Source organism: Argiope bruennichi, chromosome 9 (genome assembly GCF_947563725.1).
Source record: "Argiope bruennichi chromosome 9, qqArgBrue1.1, whole genome shotgun sequence".
Classification (NCBI taxonomy): Eukaryota; Metazoa; Arthropoda; class Arachnida; order Araneae; family Araneidae; genus Argiope; species Argiope bruennichi.
In genome coordinates, this window is record NC_079159.1 from 84,509,949 (window position 1) to 84,523,146 (window position 13,198).

The 13,198-nt window shown below is 30.8% G+C and overlaps 1 protein-coding gene across 1 annotated transcript; it reads left to right on the forward strand.

The window, feature by feature from the left end:
* The first annotated feature begins 8,786 nt into the window (after window positions 1–8,786).
* On the forward strand, window positions 8,787–12,785 carry LOC129984995 (uncharacterized protein K02A2.6-like). Its single transcript, XM_056094928.1, has 3 exons — window positions 8,787–9,111; window positions 9,694–9,887; window positions 10,011–12,785. Exons 1-3 carry the CDS (start codon window positions 8,787–8,789, stop codon window positions 12,783–12,785), a joined length of 3,294 nt encoding a protein of 1,097 aa, XP_055950903.1.
* The last annotated feature ends 413 nt before the right edge of the window (window positions 12,786–13,198 follow it).

Here is a 13,198-nt window from a genome sequence, read left to right on the forward strand (position 1 = left end):
GAAAACAGAGAACCAAATGACCTCTCGGTCACCATTTCATCTATTTCGGAGATTGCATTCATTCACTGTCATTTATCCTTTTTGTATTCTCATTCCGGAGAATCTTCTTCCGATGTACGTTGTGCTATGACACTGTAACAATCATTATTTTATTTTTTTCTACATGCTTTTGTCAACTAAGCTGTTTTCATCTTACACCCTTTTGATTTCTTTTCATATTTATAAGGACGGGATTTTATAGTTGAATTTTCATTTTTCTGCTATATGCAATTGTCTTCTAAACGATTCTTAGCGTAGCATTTGCCAAACGAAATAAGAAACATTTTCAGTCAAATTCTTCTGTAATTATTAAGAATTTAGTATTATAAAATTTCGATCAAGAGCAGTGTTAAAAATGCAATAAGCAGTGCTTACCAGTTTTTGTACTATATTTACACTGTATGACCAGTTTTGAGTTTCATTATCAAGAGCAACTAACCGAGAATTCGAGCCGATATATCTTTTTTCTTTCGATTAGAAATATAATATAATTTTGGTCTAATTAATCTAAAATTTTGGTCACAAGACCAAATATTATCTTTGAATTCTGTGTGAATATTTGAGGTTTTGATTTATAATGTTCATACATTCCACTAGGTGTCACCTCAAATGTGGGGATGAGAAGTTATCGTATAAGGTAGCACGTTCTCACTTCCCCTGTGGATATATAAATGATATGGGTTCGAGTTACCGCCTTGCCGATGCCATGTCGTATCCCTTCGTGGATGGTAGATGTTATATGGTCCATTTTGTTTTCATGTCAGTGACTGGCTATATTGTCGTGGTGGCCTGTTCATACATTTTTTCACAGATAATTTAAGAAGGCGGGTGTAACTTGGTTCGTTATTATATTGTTCGTGTGTATTATCTGATCATAGTCTCTGGACATTTTCGGTTTTACGATTTTATTTTTAATTTCTTCTGAGAAATTTCAAAGAACTAACCTTCGACTATATAAAAAAAGGTGTTTGAGTTCATATTTTATAACAAATATGCGGTCATGAAGGATTTAAGTGGATGGCAAGGAAATGACAAAGAAGAAAATGCTTTGGGCACGTCTCGTTTCATAGTGTATTGAGAACGACTTGCAACTTTATCATTGGTGTAATTTGATATATTTAATACTTATCTGTATTTTGAAAAAAATACCTGTATATTCCGAAAATATAAACTCTTATTTTATATAAAATCTCAAATTTTTCCATGGGATATTTTGCTTATAATATCTTATAACATGCAGAGTTTTCAATCTAATTATACAAAAATCATATTAAAGATAACAATATCCCAAAATAGTAGAAGTATACTAAAATTTAAAGTAAAAAAAAATGAATATTCCAGGAAATGTAAATATTTTAGTTAATACTGTTTTAAATGAGCATATGCGAAGAATATCATATTTTTTTCCATCATTTCATATTTGTAAATCGGGCAATATATATAATTTCTAATTGAATATCGTTATGTTTCGAAAAGCTATTGCATTAGATCGAGTTGATTTATAGATGTTTTCTAAAAAAAAACTAAATGATGATTTTTCTTTTCATTTATTGATATTTTAAAATTTTCAATCTTTGAGTTGTATAACTAACTTTTCAAGATATGCTAAATATAGCTGCATACAACTGCAACATGTTGCATGTAGTTGTATTTAGCATTTAAATTGTAGGGGCTCGGCTAGAGGAACAATTTTGATCGAAACAGTCCAGTTTTTAGGTGTTTCTAGACGAACAGTGTCTAAAGTCGTGGCAGCCTACTCTCAGAGGGACAAGACGAGCTCGCAAAGCAAAATAGTGGACGGAAGAAACTGAGTGAAGAGACCGTCGGGCGGCGCAGTGTTCCACTACATGGAACACCCAACGTCGGTCGCTTCTAAAATCGTTAAATTCAAATATAAAAAAAAATATTTTCAAGTATCACTTTTAACTCTTTTTTTTAATAATGGCAATTTAAACCAAGCTGATCCATAATTTTCAAATATAGCATAATATATAAAAATCTATTTTTTCAAGGAATTTTGTTAATTTTTTCTAGTAAAAATTAATTGTTAGAAAAATAATTACAATGTTATTTTGTTGGCTGTGTCTTAAATATTTATTCTATATATTTTTAAATTTTTAATAAAGAAACCATACGTATAGTTGTTGGATAAATTTAGGTGTACCATCAGTTGGAACACTGCGCCGATCGTGTTACGCGACGTGATGCTATGCCGAAAAAAGAACACCTGTGTCTTCATTTCCTGGTCTCCTTTATTCCTGCAAAATGAACTGAATTCAAAGAATAGGGCTTGGGAGGGACAGAATTCTTGTAAATGATATCCCTTATTATGAGTTTAAAGTTTTTTTTTTTTTTATCTGTAGCATTTGGAGCTGCACGGAGTTTCCTGCTCTTTATTTTGAGTTTCACTAACGTTTGTTTTATGTAATAGCGTAAGGATTATTAATTATATATGTATTATAAATTATTTTTATTTTAAATATAGCTATAGATCTTTTTGTAAATTAATTGTATTAAAAATGGCGCAGAAAGACCAACTAAAATTTTCTGAAATACCAAAAATACTTCAAGAATTGCCCTTCAATAGTGAATCTGAGCATTCTTCCTTGTGGTACACCTTGGATCATGCTAAATCTGCTACACAGTTATAACGTAGTGCTTTTTTTTAAATTCAAATTCTAGAGATTTTACTCATTTTCGTGCTTCACTGCAATGCTCAGTGCTCTGGAAAGTGCCCTAGTCGCACTTTCTGGAGTTCTAGCGGCGCCGTGTTCTAGGTGAGGAAACACTCCCAAAATCAAAACAATAAGTACAATCTTCACAAAATTTAATCTGCATTAGTAGGTTATCAACAAATGTTTTTGTACGAGTTTGAAATTTAAAGAGTAGTACGCCGCTAGGGCTAAAGAGAATTCTAATGCCTAAAAAGAAAACAACGACAGCCAAAGAAACTGCTGTGCTGAGTCATAATTTTTATTTGAATATAAATTCTAATAATTTATATTCTAATATAAATTATAAATATATAACAATAATTAGGAGGTACATTCATCAAAAAAACATGTAAATTCAATATAAATCGCATGTTAAATTCAGTATATAGCTTTGGATAAAATTTAGAAATGACTCGATCGTTAAAAGAAAAGGTAAAAAACATTCATCATTTTCTTCGGAAGCAATATCTTTCCTGGACTCATTTTTTTTTCTTTTAGAAAACCAGAAACGGTATAAAAAGTGAATGTCTTTAACCCTGTTTTAAATTGAATTTCTTTTCAATCTTTTATTCAATTTGCATTCGTAATTAAAAGAAAAAGTTCGAAGAACTTCTTGATTTATCGAGACTCGAATTCACTTTCTACAGCATCTTTGAATTTAATTAAACTGTCAATGTGTTCGAGCGATAAGAAAAGAAATTTTTAAAAAATTCGAAAGCCATCTGTGCTCTTATCTTTTTTATGAAGTTTTTTTTTTTTTTTTTTTTTTTGCAAATGAATGTTTCATGTTTATTCTAAGGTTATGTCGTTACGGTTATGTTATGCTTTTTTAGTTCATCCAATTTGAGAGGATTAAAAAGTGTGTAACTTATTAAATCTCTCAACCTCTTACATTTAGTAATCCTCTCAACATAAGAATATTTTACATAATTATTTTTCAGAAAATATTGTCCTGCTGCTAATTTCTGTATTTCAATATCTGTCTACGAACGTGTTGTTCCTAAGGGGATTTTTTGCTTTTAATAGAAGTCGTATACATATGTGGGACCTGCTAACAGTTCTCATATTCTGTATGGCGCTATGTTGGGTAATGGGTCATATGATGCTTACGCACCTTTAGCGGCAGACGGGATTTTGAAGGTGGCATGTTAAGACGTACCAACTCGCGCTCCTGTATCTCTTTTTACGTGTTCTGTGTTAGTTTAGTAATGTTTTGCCCTAGTAATCTTAATAAATATATCTTGCATATTAATGCTGGTCGTTGCCTTTCTCCACACATATACAGGGTGTTTCAAAAACCTTGACAGCGGGTTTTATTCCTGAAATATTGATCGTAGACATATACTGTAAATTACAAAGTTGCGTAAAAAAAGATACAAATTGCTATGAAATCAATTAAAGTTTTCACGGGATTAAACTTTAAAAAATAAAAATTTATGCGGACCCCGTACAAAAACATTTCTAGTGAGTAAAATGTGCCCAATCCTCTAAATAAGGCCATGCACAACATTTCAGCATTTTATCACAAAAAGTCTCAAAGATATGAAACTACATAGATCCTGACTTAAACCACTTTTCGACATCTGGATACGGATTCGCAAAAAGGAAAAATCATGTCGGCTGTTCGTGTTTTTGGGGTCGTGCACAAATTAACAAAGAAAGTAATGACTGAATAAATAAATAATAATTTTACTTATTTAAAGGTATTAAAAATTTGTAGAAATGATAACTTAAAGGAAAGATTACACAAGATTTTTGATAAGTTCACTGACTGTGCTATTTTTTAGTTATATTCTGTAATTCATGATATAAAATTATAAAGTATTTTTCAGGAAGTATAGATTTTAAAATTTGTATTTAAAACTAAAGATATGAAGCATATTTAATTTTCTTATGATATATTCCTGCGTCGTGTCATCTGCGCTGAAGCTGTAAACATTTGCATTTTAATTTGTGATTGATCCTTTTCCGACTTTAACATATTTTTCAGAATTTGCATGATAAAATTCTGAAATTTTGTACATGACCTTATTAGAGGATGGAGCACATTTTGCTCACTGGGAATTTTTTTTGTACGGGATCAGTTTAAAAATTTAAATTTTGTATCTTTTGAAGTTTAATCCCCTGAAAATTTTAATCAATTTCATAACATTTTGCACCTTTTTTTACACAACTTTGTAATTTACAGTATATGTCTACGATCAATATTTAAGGAATAAAAGCCGTAGTCAAGGGTTTTGAGACTCCCTGTATAATTTAGAAAAAAATTTGTTTTACAAAATGGAAATGTTAGCCATTTATTTTTTCTGCCAAGATGTTTTTATTCTAATTTGATTTCAAATATAATTTCTTATTATTAAAATCACTTCGTGTTCCATAAAATATATTTACTAAATGATATTTCATTTTTTGCTCCAATATAATGGGTAAAATAATTGAAGGAAAATCCACAGAAATATTAAAAAACCAATTACTACACCTATATGTATATATTTCGGGAAAAAAAAATATTTCCAGATAAAAAAAACATAACAATACTAATATTTAAGACTCAATATATGATTTTTAGAAATTTTTATCACGTGTAATAATTTTGGTTAACATTTTTGAGATTTTTTGGCACTTTTAACTTTTCTAACATTTTGTATTTCCTGCTTTTATTCCTTAATCCTCGATTCTATATTTTTAATTTTAAACCAACAATAAATTCTTAAAAATTAAGCATGAAGATTCAAAGAATAATCGATTTTGAGAAAAAGAAGTTGCTCAATTTTGAAATGAAAATAAGAATTTCACAATAGTTTCGTTATTTCTAAAAATAAAAAGAAGTTACTTAATTTTGTAATGAGGTTTCAGTACCAGAATAAAATATCTACGGAAAGAAACTCTTTTTCTCACAATAGATGTTTTCATTTTGTGACGGACAGAAAGTATTAATAAAAGAATATATAGTTAGGAACAGAATCCATCGCCAATATGAACATGAAGACAAGAAAAATCAGCCAATCTAAGCAAGATTTGGCGAAATATTGCGACTAATCGTAAATTAAAATTTTAATTTAAAGAAAAAAAACTTTGCTACTCGTAATTCCTTCCGAGAATAGATATTTTTCAATCGAAGAATTAATTATTTTAATATAAATATTGATATCGTAATGTATAGAATAAAGTCATTTAGAGCATAAAATAATTCTTCATGTTAACTACTCATTAAATGTAAAAATAAGTTGTTATTCTATAAACTTATATTTAGAATCTTAAATTATATATTGTAAAAAGTTTTAACTGTTAAGCATTATCAATATAAAAATCAATTTTTTTACTCTTTATAATACTTTATTAACATATTGTTTCTTCCGTTAAGTTTTATAAATATATTATAAATACACTAAAGCATAACATTTACAGTTCATAAAATACCTAACTGCTTCTTGAAAAATAATAAAGTAAGATTTATTAAATTCCATTTACATTCATTTAGTTTTTCCACTAAATAATCTGACATTATATAAGCTAACTAGTAATAGACAAATAAGGATATAATTTAGTTTTGAACATTGTCGTAAAATTGAAGAGAGGTTTCTACTTATGATATTTTAATTAATTTAGAATCAGTTTGGTTTAAAATGAAATATCAAATATTGATATTCTACTGAAAGGTAAAATTTTTGAAAGAGAGTTTTTAAGAAATTTAATTATCACCAATATTTTAGCAAAACAATTTTTTAAAAAATCTTAAATTAAAAAAAAAATATTTGAAACGAATGTTATTTTAAGAAACAATTAAGCTAACTGTAAATTAAACTTTGGAAAAAGAATTTTGGAAAGAAAATATAAATATGTTCATAAATATACAGTTCTATTATTAATAAAAAGTACCGAATCTATGAATTAGTTTTGAAATACATTGTTATTAATCAAAAAATATTCTGCGTTGCAGACATTTATAATCTAGTTAGTACGTCATGCATATAAAGCAAGACATTAACTTGTTTCTAGATAACTTAATTAACCATGAAACATTCTCTAATAACAATATTTACCTAATATAATAAGCCATTTTTTTACACAGAAAATACAATATCTAAAGCTTTAGTGACAACATGAAAACTTTTTTATGCTTTATATTGCTTTTACTATGACATTTAGTTGCTATTTTTAAGTTCCAGTGCCAGCCAAACGCCATTTCAGGTTATGTGTGCGTCACATGAGGTCTTTATATTACAAAAATGTCATCCAGGGAGTTATTAGATGCAAGGAGACTCGAGAAAGATTACATTCCGGACAGTTTTAAAGCAAAAAAAAAAGTTAAATGGTTTATAGCTAGTTCTTTTTTCAATCAGGGGCGTATACCGTCAACAATAATGTATCTATATGATTAAGAAAATCAACAATTTTTTTACAAATTATTGAAACTGTTAATGTTAAAAAATTTTTATAAAGGCAGAATCTTGTTATATTTTTAACAGTGACTTTAAGAATCAGTTACGGAATATTTTAAATGAAATTTATATTAAGAAATTTTCAACTCATTAAAAATAGTTTGTGCTTTGTCTGATCTTTTCTCATTGTAATTAATGTGATTTTGAAATATTATTCCTGAACTTACATTCCAATTAATATAAGGAAATGGAAAGAAAACCTAATTATAATGCGAAATATTTTTGTATCTCAAAATGATGCTATTTAATTTTAAATAGTTAAGATAAAATTTATTAAAATATTTGAACTTAATGTTATTATTTATTTTCATGCAATAAATAATAATATTTTGTAATAATAGTTTTCATTATTTTTGCTGAAATTTCTATAATATGTTGTTTTTAGTAGAAGCAAGTCTCTCTCTATTTTCGAGTGTATTAATTTTTTTATAAAATTTCATTAAAGATGATTAAGATTAAGATTTAAATTAAAGAATTAAAATTTTATTCTTTTGAAGTAGGCTAAAATATGTTCTCAAAATTAATTTCAAATAGGAATTTTAAAATTTGAAGATTGTTCATTATTGTTCATTCATTTCTATTCATGGGAAGAAATTTAGGAAATTTTTAAAAAGTTTACATTTCTCGTAATCGTCAACTCTAAATGATAGCCTAATTCAATGAAATTAGAAAAAAAAAGTTACATTTAATTCCTAAATTATTTTTTATATTTTCAGCCTAGTATAATTTAAATTCGGTGAAAAAATCGTTCTTTTTTTTTTCTAGAAAAAACGAAAAAAAAAAAAAAATGAACTGTATTAAAATCATTATAATTTTTTTAAATAATCGAAATCTCCAATTTTCTCATTCTTTCGCATAAGTAAATCCCATATAATATTTGATCAAAAATGATTGTGACTAGAAACATTCAAATGTGTCGCTTTTCTACAAAAAATTAGGTAATATGTGTTTTAAATTCGTAATTATAGTATTTCCTAGGAATACATTTCAAAATTATCGTTTGGGGGAAATGTTATTTATATAAATTTAAAATTCATATAATTACAATCGAATTTCTATACATCGAACTTGAAAATTCATGGAATATTCGATAAATGGGAATTCCGACATATGGAAAAATTAATATACAGAAAAATAGATAAAAAATAATGTTATTTTTCTCAATTTGTTAATGAAAAATTTAAATGTGTTGTGTACACGTAGAAGAAACAATGTAGTAGAAATATATCGGAGAAAAAATGTGGCAAAATTTCCATATTTTCCTTACTAAAAATAATTTAGTAAATAATAATAGTGTTTTTAAAGTTAAATAAGATTTAAAAGGATTATACTAGTGTTATGTATCTGGCAACAGCCAGATTAGAGAAAGGAACTGTTATGTATCTGGCAACAGCCAGATTATAAAAGAACCTTCCAGGCTGTGTGACGCGCGCCTGCTTTTTTGCCTTTTTGTTTCCCGTAGTTCTTAGTTTTGTACTTGTTCGGTGTAGTTGTTGTTATGCTCGTTCGTGCCTGTGCATCTTAATACTAATAAATGTTCTTTGCGTGTATGTAAAACGAATCGTATCGTCTCTCGGTCTACCTAGCATACATGACAAAAGAGTTGGCGACGAGGATGGGATCTTCGAACATTAGTTTTGAATCTTATGATGCGTCTGTGGAAGACTGGTCCAGTTATGTGGAACGTTTAGAATCTTACTTCGTTGTTAATGGGATCGAAGATAAAATGAAAGTCCCTGCTATTTTAAGCCTTATGGGAGCAACAACATATAAATTGTTAAAGAATCTGGCCACTCCGAACATTCCTTCTGAATTGACTTATCAAGATATCGTAAAATTACTTTCGGAACATTTGAATCCTAAACCACTGGAGATGACAGAACGGTTTCGGTTCTACAAGAGGAAGCAATTTGAAGGTGAGTCCATTGCAAATTATTGTGCCGAATTACAAAAACTGTCGATACACTGTAACTTTGGGAACAATTTAAGTACGATGCTTCGTGATAAATTGGTGATGGGTCTCAAAAACGAAAATATACAGAAAAAGCTGTTAGCAGAGGATAAGTTAACATACGAAAAAGCTAAGAGAATTGCATTCGCAATGGAATCTGCTCAGAGAGATGTGTGTGAAATTCAGAATCAAATGGTATCGATAAAAAAATTACATAGTTCGCAAGATAAAATTATCAAAAAAGATTTTTCTAAATTTAAGAAATTTGAACCTACAAAGAAGTTTGATAAATCTCGGAAATGTTACAGATGTGATAGTACTCAACATTTAGCTCACGAATGTAAGCACAAGAACACTCAGTGTAGGAATTGCTTAAAGAACGGGCATTTGGCAAAAGTCTGCCGCTCAAAACGTAACGAAACAGTTAAACAAATAGAATCTTGTTCTGAAACTGTACCAGTTAATAGCGTTAAATCACCACAACATGCAAGGGATAAGATTTTATTAGAAATTTTTGTTGAAGGGAATAAGTGTTTATTTGAATTAGATACTGGTGCTGCTATTAGTTGTATGAATGTGAATGAATTTAAGAAACTTTGTCCGGATGTAGCCATTAAGCCTACCAAATTATTGCTTAGGAATTTCGATAATTCTATGATAACAGCAGCTGGCCAAGCAGTGGTGCAAATTCAATACAAAGATCAAATTAATACAGAAACTATTTATTTGGTACATGCAAAAGTAAACGCAGTTTTTGGTCGTGAATGGTTGAGAAATTTCCAATTAGACTGGAGCTCAATTAAAGCAGTTCGGGCTGGAAATTGTAATTCTCGAACCAATAAATTAAATATCTTGCTTCAAAAGTATGAGAAAATTTTTTCTCCGGGTATCGGGAAACTGGAAAAGTTTTGTTGCCGTCTTCAAATGAAACCTAATTACAAACCGGTATTTTTTAAACCTCGACCAGTACCATTTGCTTTAAAAGAAAGAATAGAAACTGAACTTAAGAGGTTAGTTGCAGAAGACATCATTGAGCCGGTGACATATAGTGAGTGGGCTACACCAATTGTTCCTGTTATCAAACAGAATGGGAACCTACGAATCTGTGGTGATTATAAGGTGACTATCAACCCGGGACTAAAAATTGAGCAATATCCTTTACCCCGTATCGAGGACATTTTTGCTGAACTGGCAGGAGGGGAGTTCTTTACTAAAATCGACTTATCTGAGGCATACCTTCAAATGTTAGTTGATGAGCGGGACCGACATCTATTGACGATCAATACTCACAAGGGTTTGTTCCGTTACAAGAGAATGAATTATGGTATAGCCTTAGCTCCGGCAGTGTGGCAGAGAGCCATTGAACAAGTTTTATCAGGCATCGCGGGGGTACACGTATTTTTAGACGATATTACCGTAACGGGGAGAAATGATCAAGAGCATTTTGAAAGGTTAGAATTAGTACTACAGAGACTAGAAGAATATGGTCTCAGAGTAAATAAGCGGAAAAGTGAATTTTTTAAGAAATCTGTGAATTATTGTGGTCATACAATTGATAAATTCGGCCTCCACAAAACACAAGACAAAATCGATGCAATTACGAAGGTACCAGTTCCAAAAACTGTATCTGATTTGAAGAGTTTTTTGGGTTTAGTTAATTACTACGGAAAATTTATTCCCAACTTATCTACTCGTGTCGCTCCTTTCAATAATTTACTGCAGAAAGGTACTAAATTTTTGTGGACTGCAGAATGTGAAAAAGCTTTCAAGGCATTGAAACAAGAAATTGCTTCAGACCGAATTTTATGCCATTATGATCCTAAGTTACCTCTTGTATTACAAACTGATGCATCACCAGTTGGAATAGGAGCAGTTTTAAGTCACATTATGCCAGATGGTTCAGAAAAACCAGCAATGTTTGCATCAAGGTCATTGACTAAAACGGAACGTAATTATTCGCAGATAGACAAGGAAGCATTGAGTATCGTATGGGGAGTAAAGAGATTTTATCAATATTTATTTGGTCGACATTTTGATCTCGTAACCGATCATAAACCCCTAGTATCAATTTTCGCACCTAATCGTAGTTTACCATGTCTATCAGCAACACGAATGGTTCATTATGCACTTTTTCTCCAAGCATTCAGTTATACAATCAAGTATCGAAATACAAAGAATCATGGCAATGCCGATGCACTTTCACGGTTACCACTAGCAGTTGACAAGGACTGTGAGTACTTGACTGAAGCAGACGTGACAAATATTTCGCAAGTTGAATTAATGCCTGTTACAGCAACTGACATAGCTAGAGCTACTAAAACTGATAGGAAATTGTTCGAACTGTATGAAAGTTTAAAATCTGGAACTGAATTACCTGTGCCTTGGAAAGGTAGAGAATCTGAATTTTCATTGCAAAATGGTTGCATAATGTACGGTCATAGAGTATGCATTCCTGAAAAGTACCAGAATCAAGTTTTGGAAGAACTTCATGTTGGACATCCTGGAATTGTCAAAATGAAGGCCTTAGCAAGAAGCTACTGCTATTGGCAAGGTATTGATGCCAGTATAGCCAATTTTGTTAAGAACTGTTCAGCTTGTATCGCAACGAGGAACGAACCAGCAAGGATAAATCGACATCCGTGGGAATGGCCAAATGGACCTTGGCAAAGGATACACGTTGACTACGCTGGTCCTTTTATGGGTAAAATGTTTTTTGTAGTCTCTGATGCATATTCGAAGTGGATAGAAGTCATTCCGATGAAAAATATTACAGCTAGTTTTACAATTCATCATCTTCGTATTCTTTTTGCTCATTATGGAATTCCCTTAACTTTGGTTAGTGATAACGGCGCAAGTTTTACTAGTTACGAATTTCAACATTTTTTGAAACTGAATAATATTAAACATATAACTTCAGCACCTTACCATCCTGCTTCGAACGGACAGGCAGAAAGAATAGTGCAGTTGTTCAAAGCTTCGTTGAAATCGAGTAGAGGTGATTCTGGAGATCTAAATGTGAAATTACAAAGATTTTTATTACAGTATAGAATAACTCCACATTCCCTCACGGGAGAAACTCCGAGTGCATTGTTTTTGAAGAGATGTATTCGCACTAGGCTTGATCTTTTTAAACCAAATTTGAGAGACAAAGTTGTTCAGAAACAGAGTTCGAGACTTGACACAGAATCTATCTTGCGTGAGTTTCAGGAAGGGGAGAAAGTAGCCGTAAGAAATTATTCCGGACCTAACAAATGGAAAATTGGAACAATTATAAACCGAGATGGAACTTTGAGTTATAGCATACAAGTTGGAACTGAAATTTGGAAGAGACACGTAGATCAAATAAGGAAATGTGGGAAGTCGATTGAATTATCCAAAGCTGCTACTGAAATTCCAATTTACGATAAAGAATTGAATTTTCCAGATGAGCCAGTATCCGATGATGATGTTGCTGAATCGGAACCGCCTGCACCTGTACCTGAAGTTGTCCCTGAAACTAAGGATGTACCTGTATCTGCCACTCCAATTGATGATATGCCACCTAGCCCTGTACCAGACGCTTCCGGAAAGCCGAAAACTGATGTGCCACTCCGACGCTCAAACCGAATCAGGAGACCACCAGAGAGACTGGTCCTGTGACTCTATATTTTGTCGGGGAGGAACTGTTATGTATCTGGCAACAGCCAGATTATAAAAGAACCTTCCAGGCTGTGTGACGCGCGCCTGCTTTTTTGCCTTTTTGTTTCCCGTAGTTCTTAGTTTTGTACTTGTTCGGTGTAGTTGTTGTTATGCTCGTTCGTGCCTGTGCATCTTAATACTAATAAATGTTCTTTGCGTGTATGTAAAACGAATCGTATCGTCTCTCGGTCTACCTAGCATACATGACAACTAGCAACTAAATTTATTTAAAAATAGTTACAAATAACCATGAATTTTCAAAAATAGCGACCAATTTCTTTAAAATACATATTTTTTAATTTATTTTTATTTTTTATTTCATTTTTAATCTCTAATTAAAACATTTTCTCACTTATCAATTTTTACTTGGAGGT

Coding starts and splice junctions, on each gene's coding strand:
- LOC129984995 (XM_056094928.1), top strand. CDS start 8,787: ATGACAAAAGAGTTGGCGACGAGGATGGGATCTTCGAACATTAGTTTT. Junction 9,112..9,693: donor CAAGAGGAAGCAATTTGAAG/GTGAGTCCATTG, acceptor TATTTGAATTAG/ATACTGGTGCTGCTATTAGT. Junction 9,888..10,010: donor TTTATTTGGTACATGCAAAA/GTAAACGCAGTT, acceptor TTGCTTCAAAAG/TATGAGAAAATTTTTTCTCC.